The 21,993-nt window shown below is 56.7% G+C and overlaps 3 protein-coding genes across 10 annotated transcripts; 2 read left to right on the top strand and 1 right to left on the bottom strand.

Annotated features, from left to right (window-relative positions):
* The first annotated feature begins 14 nt into the window (after positions 1 to 14).
* Positions 15 to 5,695, top strand: PEX16 (peroxisomal biogenesis factor 16). 3 transcript variants are annotated; one of them, XR_014883487.1, is made up of 11 exons: positions 15 to 162; positions 244 to 279; positions 365 to 441; positions 1,522 to 1,655; positions 1,948 to 2,054; positions 2,318 to 2,398; positions 2,822 to 2,974; positions 3,331 to 3,403; positions 3,688 to 3,911; positions 4,017 to 4,081; positions 5,187 to 5,695. XR_014883487.1 is itself a non-coding variant. In XM_085224754.1 (11 exons), the coding sequence occupies exons 1-11, from the start codon at positions 15 to 17 to the stop codon at positions 5,243 to 5,245; spliced, it is 1,053 nt and encodes a 350-aa protein (XP_085080880.1). In that variant the 3' UTR covers positions 5,246 to 5,695. The 3 variants fall into 3 exon arrangements, 2 of the variants coding, with proteins under 2 accessions (XP_085080880.1, XP_085080881.1); XM_085224754.1 differs by having other exon boundaries at positions 3,688 to 3,807; XM_085224755.1 differs by lacking the exons at positions 3,331 to 3,403; positions 3,688 to 3,911; positions 4,017 to 4,081; positions 5,187 to 5,695 and adding an exon at positions 3,108 to 3,324 and having other exon boundaries at positions 2,822 to 3,016.
* A 147-nt stretch (positions 5,696 to 5,842) lies between these two features.
* On the top strand, positions 5,843 to 8,537 carry FREY1 (Frey regulator of sperm-oocyte fusion 1). 2 transcript variants are annotated; one of them, XM_085224760.1, is made up of 4 exons: positions 5,843 to 6,977; positions 7,143 to 7,210; positions 7,305 to 7,457; positions 8,316 to 8,537. In XM_085224760.1, the coding sequence occupies exons 1-3, from the start codon at positions 6,910 to 6,912 to the stop codon at positions 7,436 to 7,438; spliced, it is 270 nt and encodes an 89-aa protein (XP_085080886.1). In that variant the 5' UTR covers positions 5,843 to 6,909; the 3' UTR covers positions 7,439 to 7,457; positions 8,316 to 8,537. The 2 variants fall into 2 exon arrangements, with proteins under 2 accessions (XP_085080886.1, XP_085080885.1); XM_085224759.1 differs by having other exon boundaries at positions 5,843 to 6,333.
* Positions 7,795 to 21,720, bottom strand: MAPK8IP1 (mitogen-activated protein kinase 8 interacting protein 1). Of its 5 annotated transcripts, none has more exons than XM_085224743.1 (13): positions 21,570 to 21,720; positions 17,072 to 17,177; positions 14,671 to 14,904; positions 13,548 to 13,658; positions 12,853 to 12,934; positions 11,804 to 12,679; positions 11,349 to 11,424; positions 10,791 to 10,963; positions 10,458 to 10,567; positions 10,220 to 10,339; positions 9,549 to 9,619; positions 9,197 to 9,295; positions 7,795 to 8,807 (listed from the first exon to the last, which is right to left on the bottom strand). In XM_085224743.1, exons 1-13 carry the CDS (start codon positions 21,653 to 21,655, stop codon positions 8,735 to 8,737), a joined length of 2,217 nt encoding a protein of 738 aa, XP_085080869.1. In that variant the 5' UTR covers positions 21,656 to 21,720; the 3' UTR covers positions 7,795 to 8,734. The 5 variants fall into 5 exon arrangements, with proteins under 5 accessions (XP_085080869.1, XP_085080872.1, XP_085080870.1 ...); XM_085224746.1 differs by lacking the exon at positions 21,570 to 21,720 and adding an exon at positions 20,200 to 20,337; XM_085224744.1 differs by lacking the exon at positions 21,570 to 21,720 and adding an exon at positions 18,363 to 18,508.
* Between the last annotated feature and the right edge of the window lie 273 nt (positions 21,721 to 21,993).

Consider the following 21,993-nt stretch of genomic DNA (forward strand, 5'->3'; position numbering starts at 1 on the left):
GGCCGTGCGGAAGCATGGCGGCGGCGGCCCCGTCCCCGTCCCGCGGCGCGGTGCAGCGGCTGCGGCAGCTGTGCCAGCGCTACCAGGAGTACGTGCGGCGGCACCCGGCCGCCACCGCCCAGCTGGAGGGCACCGTGCGCGGCCTCTCCTACCTGCTGCCAGGTGCGGCTCGGCCCTCGCTCCGCGTCGGCGCCGCATGTGGCCCGGCGGCGCCGCGTCACGGCCGTTCTCCTCTCCTCGCAGGTCGCTTCGCGGACGCCCACGAGCTGTCGGAGCTCGGTACGTAGGGCCCGGGGCGGCGGGGGGCCCGGTCCCGCGGACGTCTGCGGCGCGCCCGTAACCCCGCGCCGTGTTCCCGCTGCAGTGTACTCCGCTTCCAACCTGCTGGTGCTGCTCAACGACTGGATCCTACGCAAGGAGCTGCCCCGAGGCCTGCCGGGGGTAAGCGCGGGGGCAGGGCCCGCGGCCGCCGCCGAACGGCTGCCGAACGCGGGGCCGCCGGCCCAGAGCCGAGCGCTCTCCGGGTTCCGGGGATCGGGCCCCGACTTGCGCCGGGAACCGAGCCGCTCGGCGACCGCCGCTGTCTGCGGAACGCCGAAGCTCCGACCGAGCCTTTCTTTGCCTGCGGTGTTGAGCAAAGCGAAGGTGAAAGCAGCTGGCTGCCGCCTCTTTCGCGAGAGCCCCAGGCTGGCTCCCGGCCCTCAGTTAGACCCTTTGGGGAAGGAGAAGGAGGGCTTCTCTTTTCCCAGACAGGCCTCTGCTGCGCGCCTGCCCGCCCGCTGGGCCTGGATGTGAGTGGCTCAGTGTCAGTCCGCGCAGGCGGCCCTGGCTGGAACACGGGGTATGTGACAGCCATCTGAGCAGAAGACTCGCTTCCCTTGGTGATAAAAGCTGAGCATGGGGTGAGGTGAACTTCAGTTATATCTTCTTTGTGGGTGCTTTTCAAGTAATACAGGTTGTACTTCACGGTGAACAGCACCAGCAAGTTCTCTTGCTGAAAGAGTCCAGGCTGCTGTGGGCTTCATGCCTGGGATCCAAACTGATACTATAAGTTTGTACTTGGCAGGCATTCGCTTCAGAGCAGCAGTGGACCCTGTGCTCCAAGTGTACCCATCAGCTGTGCCCGGGGAAGAGGGTCATCAAGTGTCCCAGCTGTAGAAAGAGGAGGAGGAAAGTTCTGCTTTTGGAGTTCAGGCACTGTGCTGCTACCCAGGAGACTGCTAGCTGCTTCACTTAGGATAGCAAGCAAACTGGCGTTCAGCTGTGATATTTTCCCCATTCCTGGAGTTGCAGCTCCATATGGTACAGTGATATCCAGGTCTGCTCCTGCTCAGAAGTAGGGAAACGGGCCTGCCTATAGGCTCTGGCCATAGGAGAGGAACCACTTCTTGTTTCTGAGGCTCTGACTTCCAGGGCCATCACTCCTTTAGCTCTGAGAATCCCACCAGACTAGGCTGTGCATCTTTCCCTTTCAACTTGCAAGCAGAACCTCCATCCTGTCCCCTTTCCTGTGTTTTGCAGTCACTGCCCCAGCAGAAGCTGCTGACCTGGCTGAGCGTGCTAGAATGTGTGGAGGTCTTTGCAGAGATGGGGACAGCCAGGGTGTGGGGGGAGATGGGCCGATGGACCATCATTGTCCTCATCCAGTTGGCTAAGTAAGTGCCGCAGGCGGTGGGGAAGGGGGCTGCATGTGCTTGGAAGGGCCATCTGGAGGGGTCTTGGCGTTACCCCAGGAAAAATCCCAAGCGAGACTGAGCAGCCGGTCCCTGAGTCTGGGGGAGTTTGGAGCCTCCTGCAGTGTGGGGTACTGTGCTGCAGAAGGGTGCCTCTCGTCTCTTCCCTGAGCGGACCTGAGTGTTTCCCTCTTCTGGGAATGTCACCTTTTGGGCACAGCACAACCCAGCTCCACAGCTGGGTATTGAAGGCTTCCTGTGTGTCTGCCCACAGGGCCATCCTCCGCCTCCTGCTGCTGCTGTGGTATAAAGCTGGCATCCAAACATCTCCTCCCATAGTGCCGCTGAACAGGGAGCAGCAGCAGTCTCTCCACTCTGAAGGTGAGCTCTCAGTGCTGTCATTGGTTTGGGAAATACCGTCTGAATTGTGGATCAAGATGTGAGTCCACTGCTCTGATGGTTCTGGGCAATGCCAAGCAAATGTATCTCTTCACCCTCTAAGAGCTCTGTAATGTTAGCCCTTTCAGGATGGTCCACTTTGGACTAGATCAAACTCTCAGTCCAGTCTTCTTGCTGGCATTACAGAGACCAGGTTGAGTTACATTCCATTGGAGCCTCATCCCTGTGGCTGTTTTCTCCTGCAGATGTGGAAGGCAGCTCCTCAGGGAAAGATCAGACCTATGTTGGTAGGCGTTCCAGCCGTGTTGTCAGATCTCTCCAAAATAGTAAGTAGCTGAGCCTGTTTTCTGTCTTTGTCTGAGCTGCTTCTGTTCTGTGCCTTTGATGTATGTTCCTGGGTGTGGACAGTAAAGAGCAGAAAACCTGATCAGCTTGTATGGGGGTGTATCCTTCCGTCACTGGGCCCCATGGGCAGGGGAATACTAAAGCAATGGGAATTCTCACACAAGGTGCAAGACCAGTGGTAGTTGTGCTTTGAGAAACATGAATCTTAAGAATACTTCTCCATGTTGCCTCCCTTGTTCAGGCAAGCACTGAGGGTGCTGTTCAGTGGCAGCAACAAGGAAGGTGCAGCCATAGTCTTGCTGCTTGTGCTTCTCTTCCAGCTCACCTACTCCACAGTGCAGAGAGACATGAGCTGACTGTAGGGAGGTACTCGCTGTGTGAGTGACCTGATGTGCTTGTTTCAGCTCCTTCCCTGCAGTCCAGGCACTGGGGATCCCCCCAGCAGAGGGAGGAGACACAGAGCCGAAGAGCAGAGGAGATGAATCAGCCTCCTACTCCTCTGGGTCTCCAAGAAACAATTGCAGAATCGCTCTACGTTACCCGTCCTCTGCTCCACTGTATCCTGCCCTGGCTACGTGAGAGCAGGCTCTGTACCCCAGGTGCCAGCAGAGGGTGCTATGGGCTCATCTGCTGAGCCGTGGTGTAGGATCACCCCATACTCCTCTTCCTACTGCTGCTTTGCTTGTGCAGGGACCTGGGAACTCCTCCATTGCATCTTGATGGCCAGCGTCGGCCAGTTGAGCTATGTGCACGAGACCTCCGGTCCCTTCCCTGGAGCCCTCCAGCACTGCCCAAGAGTGTTTTCTTTTGGGCTCTGTAGAGCTTTGCTGGTACCTAGCAGGCTGCTTGTCTGGCTCTGTGCCTCTTGTTAGGTCTGTTTGGTTCTTTCTATTCCTTGACTGTGCGTTCCTAGTATTGAGTTTGGGAGTGTGGGGACAGAGATCATGGAAACCCTGGCTCCTCTCAGCCGTCCTGGATATCTCGAGGTCAGTCTTTGGGGGTGGTTGCTGACAAAAAAAAAAATCACACTTTCCCCTGCTCCCCAGTCCATGGCAGGTGGCAGGCCCTACTGCCAGAAATGTGTGCAGAGGCTAGCCTTGTTTTTGACTGGGAGATGTACATATTTGGGTATTTTCCACAACACAGTACTGTCTGTTCTTGTGCAGACTGCTCTGTAGGGATCTGAGGACAGAGAGCATTTAGAAACTCACTTTAGTTTTCCTGTTGGCTGCTGTTGCTGTAAGTTCACTTTCTGCTCCTCTCCTTCCAGTTTGAGCTTGCTGAGTGATCTGAAAGACCTGAACAGGAGAGAGCGAGCAGAGTTGAGGAGACGAACTATCCTACTGCTGTACTACCTGTTGAGATCTCCTTTCTATGACCGATACTCAGAGTAAGGGGCTCTGTTGGGCTTTTGCTGAGAATTTCCCTTTGAACAGAAATAGCATCAGGGGACTGGGTGAACAGATCTGAAGAGGTCTGGGTGCCTGTGACCAGGTTAATACAAGCCCCTTGCCTAACTCCTGCTGTCACTGTTAACGTGTTCAACAGCTGGGATGAGAGATATCCCACTGGGCTCATTCATACTCTTTCCCTTACTAGGGCAAGGATCCTCTTCCTCCTGCGTTTGTTGGCTGATTACGTGCCTGGACTTGGCTTTGTCACACGTAAGTGGGACCCATTGCTTCATCCTTGTTTCTCGTAGATGAAGAAAAATCATGGGAGTTGAGCAGAATATTTGTTGAGGAGCTTCTGACCTGAAAAAGGAATTGGGATGTCCTTGGGATGGTTACCTTCACTGTACCTTGTGTTGGTACTGGAGTTGCTTTAAGATGGACCAGAGAAAGATTGCAACCTGTGCTCAACCACAGTGGTAGATTTCTAGATTCCCTCACAGGCTGCAGAGGTTTGTCCCTGCCACCTACGCCTGTTCCCTTGGGCTGTCTTTCTGCAACTGCACCAGAGCCCTGCTTTGCAGAAATTGCTTTTGAACCCTTTTCCTTGATTGCCAGTTTGCAATACAGATGTGAGGGGTAGCTGTCAAGAGGTATTAACCCAGCTAAGAGCATATTATAAACCAAAAGCCCAAATCAGGCCTGTTTTCTCCTAGTCCTTCACACAAAGATCCCCTTTTTTATGGGCCAGATTTTCACCTACCCTTTTTCCCTGATGATGTGAAACAGTTTCTGGAGTAGTTCATGGCAGTGATATGGAATTAGATTGGACTGTGGAATTGTCCTTTCTTTGAGGAAGGCACGAAGCTGGCTAACTCAGGAGCCACTTCTCCAGTTAATGATTTCAGAGAGGTTTTGAAATGCAGGCTTTCTCTCTGCATCAAACCTTGTGCCAGCATAAGCAATTTTTGCTATACAGCACTTGCTTTTGTGTTTGCACCTGCCCATTACTGCTGAGCTGTCTCTCTTTTCTGTGTCCTCTTGACTCACTCCATGCAGGTTTTTCCCTTGGTCATTGTCAGAGTCCCTTCCCACCAAAACCAGGGTGTGTCAGCACTGAGAGAGTGGTGCCCACATCATGTCTGTGCTGACCATGTTTCACGCATTCCTTGGTCCTGCTCTAAACTCTGGCACGACATCCCAAAGTTGCCTCCCACCTTGGCAAAAATAACTATTCTGTTTATGGGTTTCTCACTTTTGAAAGTGGAGGTTTGGAACTGTTGGGTATCATAATGAGGAGAGGGTACTGGCACCATTTGCATATATCTTTCGATCTTTGCCTTTCTAAATGTGAGATATCTCTGTTCTCTCATTTCAGGGCCACTGATGGATTACTTGCCTGCCTGGCAGAAAATCTATTTCTATAACTGGGGCTGATGAGAAGATGATGATTTTTATTTGCTAAGATCAGGGATGGTTGTTTCTAAGGAGGGCTGGGGGAAGGCATGTTGATTTTATCTAATTTTCAGTTAAACCATCAATGAGAAGCTCCTGTTCTGCAGGGTGGGGAGGGGGGTGTAAATAGTTTTTTAACAGATCTGGCTGTGAATGATGGACACTACGTGTGTGGAGAGACCTTGGCCACCTCTTTCTATGAACTGTTGTGGCTGCAGTGATGGTGACGGGACAACCTTTTTTAAGCACTTGATTTTTCTCCTTTTGTATGGCTGCGCTATACTAAAGCCAGGCAGCGTAGAGATTTTTGGAGAGCATAGTCTCCCACCTCGTGGCGTTGAGACTGACCTACAGCCTGCTTGTGTTGGCCATGCCTGGCCGATCTGCTTGGAGTGGGCTTGTCTGTCAAATAAACTGACTGAATGGAAAGAACTGAGCTGAAGGAGCTCTTTTCCCTTACTTACAAGGGATCCCCTTGAGTCTTTGATTTGGGTTGGCAACAGGTCTGTCTCTATCAGGAAGAGCAGTTTTTGCAATTGTTTAGCCTGGGATATGCTGGTCCCATTTCTATATTGTCCTTCAGAAGCATTTTGCTCTGGCCTACATGGGGCAGAGCCCTGCATGTTGCTTAGCTGATGGCTGTGTCTGTAACTCCAGGTGCCTGCCTGATTCAGCCTCAAGTTTCCTGGGGCTCATCTTGAGGCTGGGAGAGCTGCAGTTTGTAGGCTGCTTTGCTAGTACCCTATACATACTAAACAGGATTGCAGGATAGCTACCATCTGGTGCTTAGGGGCTTGGCCAAGGGCAGAGAAGAGAACTGAAGGATTGAGCAAATACTGCTGTGCAGTATTTAATAAAAGGTCAAGGTGAGGTTTGGACAGCTATGACCATATTCATTATCACCTCTGCTAATGTAAGACATCAATGTAGCCAGTCGACTGCTGTGGAGTCTCCCTCATCCAGAACAGGGTGTAGACAGCCCCTGGCACTGGGCTGCCCTGAAAGCAGCAGCCCTGTGCAACTCTGAGAGCCAGAAACCTGCCAGTGATGCCACTTGGTTCTGACCAATGGTGAGTTGGCCATGTGGGTGACAGCAGTCCTACCTAAACTATCCTCAAGGGCCTCCCAGGATACAGGAGTCACAGCCCTCTTACCTTAGCAGCCAAACTGGGGTTGGGGGAGGTGCATCCACTTACTAGGCCACAGCAGTAAGGGGACCCAGGGCTTGGCACTGCATGGCATCTGTGTTACCACCACACAGCAAAATGAAAGTCATGAGCTGAGTGAACTGTGCTCCATTCACTGAGGAATTTGAAAAGGAAGGAGTGCAAGAAGATAAAGCCCAGAAAGAAGAGAGCCAAAAAAATTCTTTACTGTGAGGGTGGTGAGACAGTGGAACAGGTTGCCCTGTGAGGTTGTGGATGCCCCCTCCCTGGAAGCTGGATGGGGCTTTGAGCAACCTGGTCTAGAGGGAGGCATCCCTGCCTACTGGAGGGAGTGGTGGAACTACATGATCTTAAAGGTCCCTTCCAACCCAAACCATTCTATGATTCTAAGTACAGGAGAGGAAAAGTTCTTGGGCTACCCAGGTGGTTCCTCTGTGACCTCACTGCAGAATGTGACAGTGCTGGGTACCAGAGCTCAGCATGCAGTGCTGGCTTTTGCTGCTCACTGTGCTGCTAGGGGCTGTGCTCCCTCTGCCCCTGCGCCAAAGGTGATGACTCCCTCACCTCTTCCCTGCCCCGGTACCTGCAGTGGTGCCACAGGGGCTGGAGGCTCCTTCTTCTGTAACCAGTGCTCCTGGACCAGGCTTGGGCTTATAGTGCTGATGGGGGCAAGCTCTGGAGAGCTTTGGGCTCACTCTGGTTTTCCTCTGCAGCTATTTTGTCCCCGAGGACTTCTCTGCCCCCTTGGAACTCCCGCAGCAGCACTTTGGCTTGGTGGATGGTACAGCTCTTCCCTTAAACTCCCTCCCATGCACTCATTTCTCCAGTGATGACACAGACAGCTCCCGAATTCTCACCCCACTGTCTACCCACAGATTATGGCATTAAACCAAAACAGCCTCACTTCAGGACCATAGCACCCCGGGAACAGCCAGCAGGACTGCAGAGGGCTGGCAAAACCAAACGTGATAAACTTGACTTGGAGTACTACTATGATGCCCAGCTGTGAGGGACAGCAGGGCGCTCAGGTAGGTATGGGGTGCAGGAACAAGGGCTCTCCAGCCACACTACAGGATAGGAGGAGAAGCTGGAGGAGCTGGGGTTTCTTAGCTGAAAAAGAGAAGGCTGAGAAGGGATATTATTGCTGTCTTCAACAACTAATGGCAAATACGGGGAAGCTATAGCCAGATTCCTCCTGGCACTGTAAATGGAAAAACAAGAATTAAGTTATACCACAATCTTACGGTAGTCTCTGACCTCCAAGGTTTGCAAACCTGAGAAACTCCAGCTCCTTCTGGGCTCCCCAAAGGGAAGGAACAAGGCAGGGCCCAAATCCACCCAACACAAACAGCACTGCAGCCCTGCTCCATGAACCATCATATTTAATGTTGTTGCCATCACAGCAGATCCAGCTGAAGCACGGAGACCGCTGGCAGGGAGCAGGAGAGCTTTTGTACCTCCCTGGAGATGTGCATGGCTCCCTGCAGGCTTTAGCCCTTCCCTGCTCCGTTTCTGGCAGGCACCCCAGTCTGCACAGGGCTGAGAACCACTGCAGTGGGGAAGCTCAGCCCTGTCCTGCCTCTGCCACCTGCAGCTGGAGGGAATAGAGGGGGACAAGGACAGAGAAATGCTCCCTTCCCCATGGTGTGGTCACTGCAGAGAGGTAGGAGGGAATCTTTCTCTCCCCAGGGCATGGATACAAGAGAGGAGGGATGGGGGCAGAGGCAGGGGTGAGCTGTCTCAGCTCATTCATCCTTTCTCTGGCACTCAAAGAGGAGATGCTGGGCTCTATCCTTCCTGTCCAGCAGCCTTGTCCCCAGGGCCAGGCAGAGAAGTGATGGTCTCTGCCCTGGCAGGAACCATCATACAGTTCTTGTTGGCTGTAGCTTCTGTATCTTCATCCTGCAAGAGTCTGACTCTGCCACTGCATTAGAAGTCACCCCTGAGGGATGTAACGGGAAGCTGAGCCACGGTCACAGAGTGGAGATGTTTTCACCCCAGCCTGCATCAGGGAAAGGCTGGAGAATGCCAACCCCTCCAGCAATCACAGACTGGGCAGCCAATGGGCACTTCTCAAATAGAATAAACTAAGTATTTTGTACAATAAACATGATTTGTCCAGCCCTCCCCCCTCCCAACCCTCCCAGCCTGAGGAAGGGGAGCCATGAAAAGAGGCAACACAGGGCCCTGGGAGCTGTTCCCTGGGCCCACTTCTCCTCCAATCTCAAAGCAGCTCTTGTCCATGCACGACGCGGAAGGGGCAAGACTGCAGCCCTGGCTGTGCAGCAGGTGCCTATGCCAGCCCCTACTCCAGGTAGATGTCTTCCGTGGGGCACGTGTACTCCACATATTCCTTGTAGAATTGCTGAAAAGCCCTCCTGCAACACAGCATGGAGCAAAGCTCAGCTGTACCCTCCCCATGGCATTTACAGAGCCCATTTTGCTTCCCCTCTCGCCCTTGCCCCCCTATCCTGTTGTCAGGTCGAACCCTGATCCAGCTCTGGGAGCCTCATGCATTAGTGCCCAGAGGTGCTGCTGGAACAAGGCCTCCATCTCAGCTCTGAGCTTCCACACAGCCCCTGGGTTTCAGCCATCTGCCTGCAAAGCTTTGCACTGGGACTTGTTCCAGCACTGTCAGGAATATGCTGCCTATAGCAGCGTCAGCTCTGGCTCTATCCCTGAGCCTCTCACTGTAGAGAACCTGTGCCAGGTTCTCGTTCCCCCTGTCCCTCAGGAGGGAGCACCTTCCTCCCACCCCAGGACTTACCCTACAGACTCCGCCAGAGGCTTTGTGGATTCCTCCGAGACAAAGACGTGGCAGGCAAATCTGTGGTCGGCAGGGTGCTTGGTGATGAACCCAAAATATCTGAGAGTGAACAGAGCAAGTGAGATTGGACTGGCAGACAGGCAGAAACAAATACCTATCCCACTCTTGGCAAAGGGGTTTGGGGTTCAAACCCCAGCAGTGAGCACTTCCCAGGCCCATATCAGAGATGTGATTCCCACCCAAAGGCTGCTCCTCACATGAAGCTGTGGGATGACGACGCTGGGAGCGAGAAAGCAGTGATGCCTCCGTGTGTTAAAGCACTGATAACTGCCCCACACTTCCTGCTACTCACTTGTTGTTCTTTGGATGGTATCCACAAAAGGAAATGTTCTTCAGCTGGAAAAAATGGCTACACTTGTTTACCTGGGGGACAAATAAAAGAACAGTCAAAGCTTTCTTCCTCAGCAGTCCTGTGGGACAGCTGGACTCCAGCTTTGGAAATAGGTGTTCAGGCTGAGCCCAGCTCTCCACAACAGTACCCACAGCAACGCTCCTGCACCCTGCCCACAGGGGAGGTTTTCAAAAGGCTTGCTGGGAAGACTTCACTTGCCTCTGCCCAGCATCTTGCTGTGCTCTGTTAGGCTACTTATGGAGACCACTAATCAGCAGCTTGCAATGCCCAGCTAAAGAGATTACAGGGAAGATCCGGAGGACACCACTCAAAATAGTAGCAGAAAGGTTTAGGAACAGCTGACAGATTAGGGGTGCAGCTCAGCTCACAGCATCCTAACACAGCAACACGCCTGGCATCTGTGAGGGCACCAGTCTGATGTACAGCCCAATGCTGGGATCTCACTAGGCTTCGGGGACCCCAGTGGAAGACCTACAACCCTTTGGATGGTGTTTCTAGCGGAACAAAGAGCACATAGGATGGAGGCCCTTAATTTCTATGTGAACATGCATGGGGGCACCAGCAAGCTCAGAGCAGCAACAGTAAAAGAGATGAGGTGAACAGGGCACTACCTTGCTGTGCTCCTTGGAGTCATCGGCTTTCACAGCTATCTTGACCCCACGCACGCTGATCTCCAAAACACAGCTGGAGGGTGGGTTAAAGTGCACAGTGAGGCGGCGCGTGGTGGCAATCTGGGGAGGGAGACAGAGACGTAAATCCCTGGAACTCAAAAGCAGCATGCGAAGATGGCCCACCCCTTCCCATCTCCTCCCTGCTCCCAGGCAGGCTCAGCCCGCAGTGGGACGCTACCTTCTGCATGGCCGCGCACAGTACATCATTGCCCTTGTGATAGGGAACCTGCACCGAGCCGAGGAACTTCACCCGAAACTGGTCCACCCAGTCGTTGCTCTTGGCCAGAGCTAGAAGACAGAGCACATGGCAAGGATCACCTCTGTTGGCCATCTCCACGTACCCAAACCTGCACCGTTCCCCTCCCAGCAATGGGTGCAAGCTCTGACCACTACTGGCTGGAGCTGCCCACGGCCATGTCATTCCTTGCCTAGCGTCCTCCTTCCACCTCCTGTTCCGTGGTGAGGACGTGGGCAGGAGATCAGGGACATAAGCACTACGGAGGCTTGGTACCTGTTATATGGTCTGGGTCCTTGGTGACTTCGATAGCATAGTAGGCAGGAAAAATGCCCCGATCCCCTGTCCGCATGTTGTAGGCCTCGTACCAATAATCTTCTGCCTGCACCTCCACCAGCAAAGGGTCATCCACCTCCAGCTCCAGCTCGTCCGCGTGGCGAGGCACAAACCTAGGCAGGGATTCATTAGCACTGTGCTGGCTGGCAGCTCTGGTGGCATACTCACCAATACACCTCTGGGGCAAGGGCAGCACAAGGCCTGCAGCCGGCGCAGCTGGGGGGCAGGTGGAAGGAGCTAAGATCTGATGTGCTAAATAGAGACCTGAGTAGGTTCAGGCTCAAAAGGTTTCCCCTATGGCATCCCCCACGTGGCTCCCAGTGCTCCTGGGTGCCCTGAAAGGTCTCTCACCCTTGGGAAGATGTTGCCCAGCCAGTGCCTGGCTCCTGCTGGGCCTACTACCAGCCTAAGGACTATGGTTTAATTCACAGGCTTCTCATGCTGGAAACTACATGGTTTGGGTAGAACCAGAGGACACTGCTTGTGCCCTGCACTCACCTGAAAACAGCACGGTGGGTCTGTTCCTGCTCCTCACCATTGATCATACAAGAGAACAACCCAAAGGACTCAGCACCTGGGGAGGAAGGTAGAGGGGCATGCTGCAGCTTTGAGGAGTCAGCACCACACACAGGGAAGGACAAGATCCTCAGCTCACGCCTCACGGCCTTAGCTCAGGTTGTGCCATCTTGGCTGTACCTCACACTAGACAAAAAGAACAACAGCTTGACAACTCCAGCTACCCCTGTCTAAAGCTCACAAAGCTTTTCCAGCCCACCCCTCCCTAATCACAAGGGAAGAGGTCGCAGGCTGTGGAACCAACGCCTGCTGAAGCTTCTCAATCTCATTGGAGGCCCTGCAGGGCACCCTGGGCTGGGCAAGCTGGTACCAGGGCTAAGCAAGGCTGCCTTGGGACACAACCCCCAGCCCACATTCTCCCCCCGCCCAGCACTCACTGGAGGAGCGCGCCCGGCCACTCATGAAGACGTTGAGAAACTTCTTGGAGAAGTGGATGTCCGCCTCGGGGGTGGAGTCCTCAGAGAGGCAGACCGAGTCGCGCTTCAGCGCATCCTCCTCATACTCCTCACCGATGGCTGACTCATAGGGTGAGGAGACACAGTTGTCGTAGACAGTAGCCGAGTCACTCTCATCACTGTAGCCCGAGTAGCACTGCTTGAGGCTGACCAGCTCCAGCTGCACGTTCTCATCCACCACCAGCGTGTACTTGACCGAGTCGTAGGAGAGGGCGCTGGTGTCCGAGCTCACGGATGCTCTCTGAAGGCCATGACCTGGCCGGTAGCCACTGCTCCCACCACCACAGGAGGCTCGGGGCAGGCTCGTCTTGTCAGGGGAGGACATGTAGTCCAGCACCTCATCCTCCTCACTGATGGAGGGGTTGGTTTTCCCAGCCAGGGCTGAGTAGCTGGAGGTGTCGATGTCAGAACTGATAGACATGCGGTTCTCACTGGACTGTGACAGGAACGGCTTTTCGGTCTCCAGCGGGTCTGAGTTCTTCTGCACAGGTGTCAGATAGATCTCCTCAGTGGCCTCCAGCCTCACGTCTGTCTGGTAGCGGATGCGGTCCCGGTGGGCCTCGGGGGCCCTCGACGTCACCACCACCACACTGGCACCGTGGGGCGGGGGTCGGCTGGCAGCCTGGTGCTTCTCGGGGGGCCGGGATGAGGCAACACAGGCAGGTGCCATCTGAGTGGCTGCCGTGCGCCGGCATGGGCTCTCTGTGGATGTGCCCCGGTCTTTGGTGGAGGTTGTGCTGTTTTGGTGATTGACCTCATCACTCAGGCAAACGTGGTCATGGGGAGGGGTCTGCTCACCTGTGGGGAAAAGAGCAGTGTTGGTGTTCCCACTGATAGGGACGCCCCAGACTCAAGCTGGACATGTGCCCACCGGGGACATTTCCCAACCAAGGCTTGCTTCAGGCCCTGGGACAGGGATTGACTCCTAGGAGCTACAAAGGAGTGCAAGGGTCTGCTCTCGGACAACTCACCCGTCTTCAGAGGGGACGATGACCGGGACACCCGCTCTTGCCAACTGTGCTTTTTCCCCAGAGAATTGTTGTTCAGGGTGTCCTGAGGAGGAGAACAAAGCCGCCTTGTCACCCCAGCAGTAAACAGCACATGGCGCCTGTCCCTGCCCGCCCCACAGCGATGGGCAGCAGCCAGAGCCATCACGGCCCCTGGGCAATGCCTAGGACCACTCAAGAGCTTCTTCAGGGTCACTGTGACCATCCTCACGTGCAGCCAGGGCACGCTTTGCTCCCAGACTTTGCAGATGGCTCTAAGGGCAGCATGGGTCTTTGTCTCTCTGCAGCAGTCGCATTTTCTGCACTGCTAGTTTTTGCTCAAGCACCAAGCTTGGGATTCTTGGGGTTTTCTCCTGCAACCATCAAAAGCAGCACAGGAGCTGCCCTGCTCTCCCAGTCAACATGAAGCAATCCTCTGCCTTAAAGCCCACTAAGATCTCTGGGATTCCCCATCCTATCCTGGAGCACAGGGACTTTGCGTTCCTGCTGCCAGCCTTATCAGACCCTGTGTGATAAAGCTCCTGCCCTCAAGGTCCTCAGCATAGACCATGCCCATGGCTCCCAGTGTGGTCCCACAGTCTCCACCATCCCCTACAAGGGCACCATCGTCTCCCCCTCCCCAGCCCACCATCTACACAACCCACACACCCCAAAAATACCTCTCCGCAGGTCTGGACGCTGGTTGGGACCAGCTGCCCGGGGGGGGCCTTTGCTGTCCCCGTCCCCCCAGCTGGATGTGGCTCCCACGTGCCACCGGCTCCTCGGGGTCCCTGCGCAGGGTGGGACAAAGCTGCCTGCTGTCCCCTTGTCCATTATGCTCCAGCAGGCGTCCCCCCTCCCCCCCCATCCCTGCTGCCTTTGTCCCCGGTGCCAGCTGTCCTGCAGCCATTGTCCTGGCTCCGTGCCCTCCTCCTCCTCCTCCCACCCATAGCCTCAGGCAGAGCTGGCATCAGCTGCAGGTTTCAGGCTGGTGACACCCAGCTCCGACTACGCCCCATCTGTCACCCGCAGGGACACCTGCCTCTAGCTTCAAGCCCCTCAGCTGCACGTCACCACCACGAAAATCCTCCTACTTGGCAATAGAAGCCACTGCTGAAGGCAGGAGGAAGGCAAAAATAGCCCTGCGCACAGCACACCTTGCATAGGTCTGCAAGGTTTGCAGGAGAGATGGGGCAAAGGGATTCCAGCTCAGAGGCTCAGCATGCACGGCACTCTGGCGTAACCCTCCTGGGGACAGCCCCACTGCTGCATCTGGAAAAAGGCTCCATCCAAAACCTCCTGCAAGCCCTGAGAGTGAGCAAGATGAACCCCCGTTCTCCTGACCACCTTTTCGGGCAGTGTGATTGTCGCTGCGATTTTGCACTGGGCGCTGACGCTGATGCCCCCTTACCGGGTGTAGCCGCCTGCCTAGGAGCGGAACCCCAGTCCCAGCGCCGAGCACACAGGGCTGCGTCACCGGCCCGTCCCAGGCTGCAGCCGCGGCGCTGCCAGCCCTTGATCTGGGACGCGGTGCTGGGACGGATGGCTCATTCACGCGTTCAGGATGCCACGCCTCATTAGCTCCCCGTCCCCACTAAGATCCCTTCCCCGCTCCCGGCCGCCTTACTCTGGCTCCACGGGCTCGGGGCGGCCGCAGCCCACTTTTGAGCTTCCCCACGCTCGGGGGGCTCGGCTCAGCAGGGAACGAGCGCATCTCCCTCCGCATCCCTCACGCCCCCGACCACGCACCCGTCCCCGGCAGAAGCCCCCGATGGCGGGAGAGCCCCCCGGGCCGGCGCTCACCTGGCTGCGAGGCACCTGCGGGAAGAGGTTGAGCGTGGTGGGGCGCTTGGGCCGGTAGCTGTCGGTGCTGGCGGGCGGCGGCTCCTTTTGCAGGGGCGCGGGCGCCGTCTGCTCCTCGGCCGGCGCGTCCCCGGCGGCGTCGATGAGGTCGAGCTGCAGCATCTCGGCCTGCAGTCGGCCTCCCTCCCCGCCGCCCGCAGCCCGCGCCGCGCCGCCCGACCGGCTCACGCGGCCCTGCCGGGATCAGCGGCGCGGTCAGCAGGCGGGGCGGGATAGGACGGGGCTGCCGGTCGCAGCCTTTTAAAGGCGCAGGGATGCTCCCCGCGGCTCCCCCTCCAAGCCCTCCCCACCGACGCGCCTCTTATGGGACGCTGTGAGCCCCGCAGCGCTTTAGCAAGGAAACAGAGGCTTAGGAAAAGGAAAGGGGGAAATCCCGGCTGGCTCCGTGATACCTAGCTAAGGTGGGTGTCTGCGAAGCAGCTGCTGCCAGCCAGCCCAGCCTGCTAGTGTGATCCCGAATCACTGGGAAAACTAAGAGGAGGAAAGTCCCAGAAGGACGCAGAACAGCAAAACAGTTTGAGCAATGTACACCCTAGGAACGATGCTCCATTCAGCATTCCTAAAAGGAAACTACAACCACTGCTGAGACAGTTTTATGGGCTGCAGCACAACAGGTGGTGCTGCAACCCTGGACATGGATGGATGCCACTTGTTTCTCCCCAAAGGAAAGGCCTCGCACTCTGAAGGTGCTAGGAAGGAGATGCAGGGATAAAGGAGGTTGTTTAAAAGCACCCTAAGCAAGCAGCCGCTGCGCTGCTGTCTCTGCTCCATGCAGTGGGATCCCAGAGTAACCAGGTGGCTGGCACCGAGCCACCACACTGCTGCCATCAGCCTCCGGGTCAGGCGGCTGCAGCTGGTGCAGGTTGCACCGAGACAGGGATCATGATGGGAGGAAGCTTGGCACTTGCAGGAGCCTTGCTCTGATGTAAAACCAAAGGGATTTGTTCTTCCTATGGCTGGTTCAAGACTTTTTGTGCATCCAGCACAGGCCCAGAACGTGAAGGTTTAATACAGACATATCCCAGCTCTTTCTCCTTGGGCCCTTCTCTTGACATTCCTAAAAAGGTTATTTTACTTTATTTTTTCCATTTTTCATTCGCACATCAAACAGTTCCGCAGAACACAAAGAGCATGACGAGCCCTAGCGATGGACAGCCTACTATCCTGCCTTGCAGCAATCAGACGTAAGGCACCCTGCACTTCAAGACAAACGGAACGAGGCCAAAGCCAAAGCCAAGACCTTGCACTTGTGCTTCACAACCTCCCTTGCTGCACCCGCCTTGGAGGAGCCAGCCGCGCCTTGCAGGCTGGGTGTTGGAGCCACTATTTCTGGAGATCTGCTAAAATAGCCTGTGATGAAGTCATCATTGTTTTTCCAGGATAAAAAAAAAAAAAAAAAAAAAAAATCCCACCCCAAATTCTCTGTTGAGGTACTGCCTTCTGAGAGGGTATTTTGCTGCTGGGCCTCTCTGCCTGCCTGTCCATATCCAGCAGCTGCCTTCTCCAGCCCTGCCTTGTTTGCAGGGGAATTACAGTGTCTGCCCTTTCCTCAGGGACCTCTCACTGAATATTCGGGTTAGCTCCTGCCCTTAGCAAAGGCTATGCCCTTATAGGATGCAGTCAGCAATCCCATGCTGGGGTTAGTCCCAGGCTCTGCACAGCACACGGAGCCAAATCCATCCAAAACCTCCCCTGGGCCTGGCCACTTCCTGCAGCCACCTACATCAAGCTCTCATCTCGCGAGACTCATCCTCTCCAGCTCTGAGAGCACCTGGCTCTCCCCACCCATATTTCAGACTGAAGAGCCCTCTCACTGCCACTGCTTCCAGTTCTGCTCCTCGGGCAATCCTTCATACCCCATGTAAGCCATTTGTATGTATTTTTAGCAGCAGTTTTCTGAGCGCATAGGCTCCTGTGTTTAGGATCAGCTCGCTGTGTCCCTGCAACCAGCAGACCCAGGGTGCCCTGTAGTGCGTGCTGGGCAAGGCACAGGGCTCAGTGCCAATGCCCCAACCACCCCTGCCATGGCAAGGGCTCTGTTTCGCAGTATAGAGACACAGAAACTCCTCAACAAACCCCACAACAGAAGGATTCTGTTGTAAATGGGCAACGCAGCACATTTTTCTTACCCTCATTCCAGGGAAGGGTTGCAGCCCCTGTCCTAAAAGACATGGCAGATCATAGAGTTCTCCTCTCCCTGCCCCAGAAAGATCCTATATGAGAGGCTGCAGAATCCCACCAGTGCCTCCCCAAGAATGGGTCTCACCACACCTCCCAGCACAAAACTCACAAGCACAACACATAACCTCATCTTGTCCACGCCCCCAGCTCATGCACTTACCCGGGCGGCCAGGCTGTCCTTGCAGTGCAGGCTGATGCCACACTCATCGGTGATCTCAGAGAGGTCTTCATCCTCAAACTCCTCGAGGCTGATGTCGTGGGTGAGCCTGGGGGGAGCAGAGACCACTGTCACACACAGCACATAGGGGGCAGGATGCAGGCAAGGAGCAGCACCAAGATCCCCAGGAGAGGCTCTCTGGGTCTTTACAGGGAAAAAGGAACAGGAAAAGGGATGCTTCTGGAGAGGAGAGCTAGGGGATGGCAAGGTACAGCTGCAGGACACAAGATTGCATTGAGATCTGCAGCCTTTGCATGCACCTGCCCACTGGCTGTGGAAGAAGCAGAGAGTGGATCCTCACAAGTGGGCTCAAGAGTTGCCCCAGCAAGGTGCTCCCCTGTACAGAGAGCAGTGAGTTCCCTCTGTGCCATTATTCCCTCCCTGGAGTGGCTGCAACATCCCTGCAGCCATTGGTGCTGCTCAGCACCCCGATGAGCCCCTGAAGGCTCCCTTACAGCCTCACACATTCTTCATGTCCCTTTGGAAAGTTTGCAGAGATTTCCTTTTAGCGGCTGCAAATGTGCTGACTGCCGTGCTCCTCACGTGCTCACTTGCATCTCCAGGGAGCTTCTGGCTCCTGTGCATTAAAACATTTCTACATCATACTACTGCAATGCTCCTCATACTTGTTCCAGGGAGGAAAACACAACAGCCCAGCCAAAGAGTCCTCTGCCAGCCACGGCAGCTCCCCTGAAAGGCTGCGAGGGATGGAGGTGTCCCTAAGAGATGCAGAGGGGCCATGCTAAGAGGGTCCCTCATCCCCCACTGCTGCTGCCTGCAGAGACGCAGAGCAGGAGGCTCTCAGCACAGCCTTCAACGCACAAATTGATTTCTTCTCCAGTTACTTGGGTCACCGGTGTCATTACCAACCACTCATTACCTCTGCCCACTGCAGATCCCGGCACAGAGCACACCCCTGCCTTGGATATGGGGAGATGCTGTGTGGGCAGCCAGCACCATCCCCGCCTGCACCCATGGGCAGGAAGGACCCCCACGCGCAGCCCTTTTATCCCCACGCTGCATGCTGCAGCTCCCTCCTCATGCCCTGCTGACAAACCCCGCACATTCCCGTGCCCTGAGCAGCTCCTGAGCAGCCAGAAAATTTTGGGCTGCACTCAGTGCTGAGTTTGCTGCTGCCTCGCGGCACAGCTTGATGTGCCGACAAACGAGGGGCCGTCCCTCGTTCCCACGCAGCCCGGGGACAGCCCTCACCCCAGGCCTGCCGGTCCCCTACCATTTCTCCCAGTGGTCTTCCAGCCAGCTCTCCTCCTCCGTGCTCGACTCCATGCTCAGGGGCAGCTGCATTGAGGAGGACCCTTCCCTGGGGGGCACGCTCCCACTCTGAGGCAGTCCCCAGTCCGTAGTGAGGAGAGGACAAGTGCCAGGTGCCTGCTGCCCCAGCGCAGTCTATGGCTGCTGGCGCTGCTCTGTCTCCTCACTGCGCAACCTGGGCAAGCTCATTAAAAATAGATGGAATCAGCTGTCCTGGAGAGGGAAAAAAATAAAAAATAACCTCCCCAGCTGAGCTGATGCCAAATCCCTGCTCTCTGCTGGGGATGCTGACTGCCTCCGCCTGCCAGCCAGCCCGGCTCCTGGGAGCGCTCCAGCAGCCGGTCCCCACACCCGCAGCGGGCATCTGGTTACCCAGCGCTGGTGCCCCTTCCGCCCACTCCTTCTCCTGCCCTTGCTGCACCAAGTGGAGGAAAGAGTCGGTCCTCACTTCGGAGAGGTGCTGCTGGTGAGTTTTACTCACTGTGCTGAATTCAGTGCCTCTCAGCTCCCAGACAGTGTCACCCTGGACTCCATCTCCAATTCAGGGGCAGTTGCTCTGTTCAAATTTTCCTGGCTCAATGGAGTTAATTAAAAAAAAAAAAAAAAAATCTCCGTCTCTGTGTTACTCAGCCCTTTCCTCATCTAACAGGGACACTCCAGGACTTCCTAAGGGAGGCGATGAAGACTCTCCTTCATTGCCCTCCATGAGGAACACCCCTGCCTTTCTCTCCTGCCCCTGAAAGAGGCTGAAAACACCAGCAACGCAAAGCAGCTCTCACTCTCATCAGCTCTATCTCAGCCCGCAAAACCCTGAGCGGGACTGACAGGGAACTGTGTTCACAAAGATCCTCCTGAAGGTGCATCCTATCTGCTCTCAAACACCCGTGACAACCCTGGTCTACCATCTGACCATGGCCAGTGTGTGAGCAGCTCTGGCTGCAGGAGCAGCGTGACTAACTGTAGCAACACAAGGAGAGTACTAACGGGAGCGTAGACTACATTCCCCTCACCGGGAGGGGGCATTTACCGTATCACTCCCCTGGCTGCTGCCCTCGAGGCACTCAGCTCTCCAGTCTGCCTCCCAGCTTCAGCTAGCTTGCTGTACAGCAGGCCCCAGGCAGGAGGAGTAGGAGGAGCTGCGCACGCCCACAGCATCTTCTGTGAGCAGCCTGTTGCGGGAGGGAGCCAGTGGGCGAGCTGGGGAGCAGGAGGGGCTTTGGGGTGAGCAAAAGATGGGAGAATAGGGCAAGGAGATGGGGCCAAGCTCCTTGCAGGTGGGCTCAGTGCTGGCACTTGGTCGGGGCAGCACAGTGTAGAGGGGACCTAGCATACCCGGCTGTCAAGGGCCCTCAGATCCAGACCAACCTTTGGTATCCCATCACAAAAATCAGGGTCACCCATCTCGACATCCAGCACATCACCTCAATACCCAGCCCATCACTGCCTCAACACACAGCCCTTCACCTCATCACTCACCATACTGCTGCCAGGACGATCAGCCATCACCTCAGCACCCAGCCCATCGCTCTCACACAGGCTCCTCAGACACAGGTGCAGCGGGGCAGTCCTGGCTGTGCCACCTTCCCATCCAGGCACAACCCTGAGCATGAGGCTTTTGGAAGATGATGCGGAGGATGGGAGAGACAATTCCTTTTGTTTCTAGCTCCTAAAACGCTATCGCAGCAGTGGGCAGCTGCATCCAAAGCCCCTGTGCCTGCAGCTCTCCCCTCACTACCCACCAACAGCCAACACCAAAGCCACCGACCCCGCAGGCCCCCCCCTGGCCTCAGTGCCATCACCTGCTCGCCACATCCACTTGCTATTCAAGTCACCACGTCGCCTCCTGCACGAGGCAGTGCCCCTGGGTGAGCAGAATCCCTGGGGATGGTGCTACACACGGAGCCAGCCCGACGCCCTCAGCCCCATCCCCTTCCTAGCCCGGCGGCAGCCGTCCCCCACGCAGCGCGCAGCTGCTGGGCGTGCAGCCCTCCCAGCCATGTTGCAGCAGCGCCCAGCGGCTCGGGCAGGCAGCGCAGCAATCACAGGCGGCCGTTGGAGCGCCCAGTGAGGGGACCTGGGGCAGAGGGAAATGGGCAGAACCCGGCACAGCTCGACAGCATCCGGCCACCAATCTATAGATCCGCAGGGCTGGCAGGCTGAGAATCACACACAGCTGGCGTCCAGCTGCAGCCCCAGGTGTGAAGCCTCCACTCATTCCCACCTTCAACATGTCACCACGTAACCACCCAGCGCCGACCACACTCACACGAGCAACACCACCTCAGCACCCCGGTATGCTGGAGCTGAGCGGAGAGCAATGGCTGAAGATATTACGGCCCCAGAAGCACCTGGTCTGCCCAAGGCGGCAAGCAAGGCTCCCTTGCCCACCGTGCTCTCCCTTACCGGCCGAACGCTTCCCATCCCACAGCCGCTAGCAGGAGGCACCAGCAGGCCCGAGCGCCCCCGGCTCTGCGGGTCGACACCTCCGGCCGTGCCTGGCCCGGCGCATGCCGTCGGAAGTCCCCGCGAGAGGCTGCACCGGGCGTCACAGGGGCAGCCCCCCCGCATCCCAGATCGCTGGGTGTAGCGGTGAGGATGGGTCCTGTCACGCTCAGCCCTGCTCGCCTGGGGCTGCTGCTTCCTTCATCGGGGAGGGGAAAGGGGGGGTTCAAGGAAAAGGCTAGAAAAAGGCTTTCCTGAGGGTGGAGAAAGAGATGGAGCTTGGTGCTGGGGAGAGGTGGCGAGACAGGTGAGGAGACTGGGGGGGACGGGGGGGTTGACAAAGGGGGTGTGGGGCCGAAAGTGGGAGGCTGAATGGGAAATGAGGGTAGGTATCTGGGGCCGACATGGGAAGAGGGGGGGAATGAAGCAATGTATGGGAGTGCTGAAGCAGTATTGTGGGGGATGATGGATAAGGTGGGGTTCAGCGATATATGGTGTGTATGTGTGTGGGGGGGGGAGGGTGTGAAGGGACACGCGGGGTGGGTTAGGAGTCTGGGGGTGTCAAAGGGCTGTACAGGGCGGATGCAGAGCTGCGGGAGGTGGGGGCCCGCAGTGGCAGCTCGGGGCTGGGGGGGGGGGGGAGGGGGCTGCGGTGGATGAGGAGCGGAGCCCCGAGGTGCTGAGGCCTGGGCAGCCCTGCAGGGGTCCCGGGGGAAGCGACCGGTACCTGAAATTGGGGGGCGAGGCGAGGTGCAGCCCCAGGAAGGGGGAGGAGGCGGGCGGGGATGCGGCTCCTTTCTCTCGCTCCGCCATTCCGTGGCTCTCTCCATGCAGGCGGAGGGAGGGAGGGCGGGCGGCGGGGAAGGAGCAGGGAGGGAGGATGGAGGACGGAGGGAGGGGATGCTGGCGGGGCCGCTGAGGAGGGACGTACCTGCTGCAGGGGGGGCTCCTCCCGCGGTCCCCCAAGCTGCAGGGCAGGTGTACCACAGCTAGACACCCCCGACACACGCACCCAGCCATACCCACAGCTGGAGGCAGTGCCCCAGAGCCCCCATGGCTTGGGGTGCTGGGGGCTTCTGCCCAGGTTGAGGGACACACGGGGCCACTCCCAAGGGACAGAGCACCCCGTCACCCCTGCCTTCCTAGGACTT

The sequence above is a fragment of the Meleagris gallopavo genome, chromosome 5 (assembly GCF_905368555.1).
Source record: "Meleagris gallopavo chromosome 5, MGAL_WU_HG_1.1, whole genome shotgun sequence".
In the NCBI taxonomy this organism is placed as follows: domain Eukaryota; kingdom Metazoa; phylum Chordata; class Aves; order Galliformes; family Phasianidae; genus Meleagris; species Meleagris gallopavo.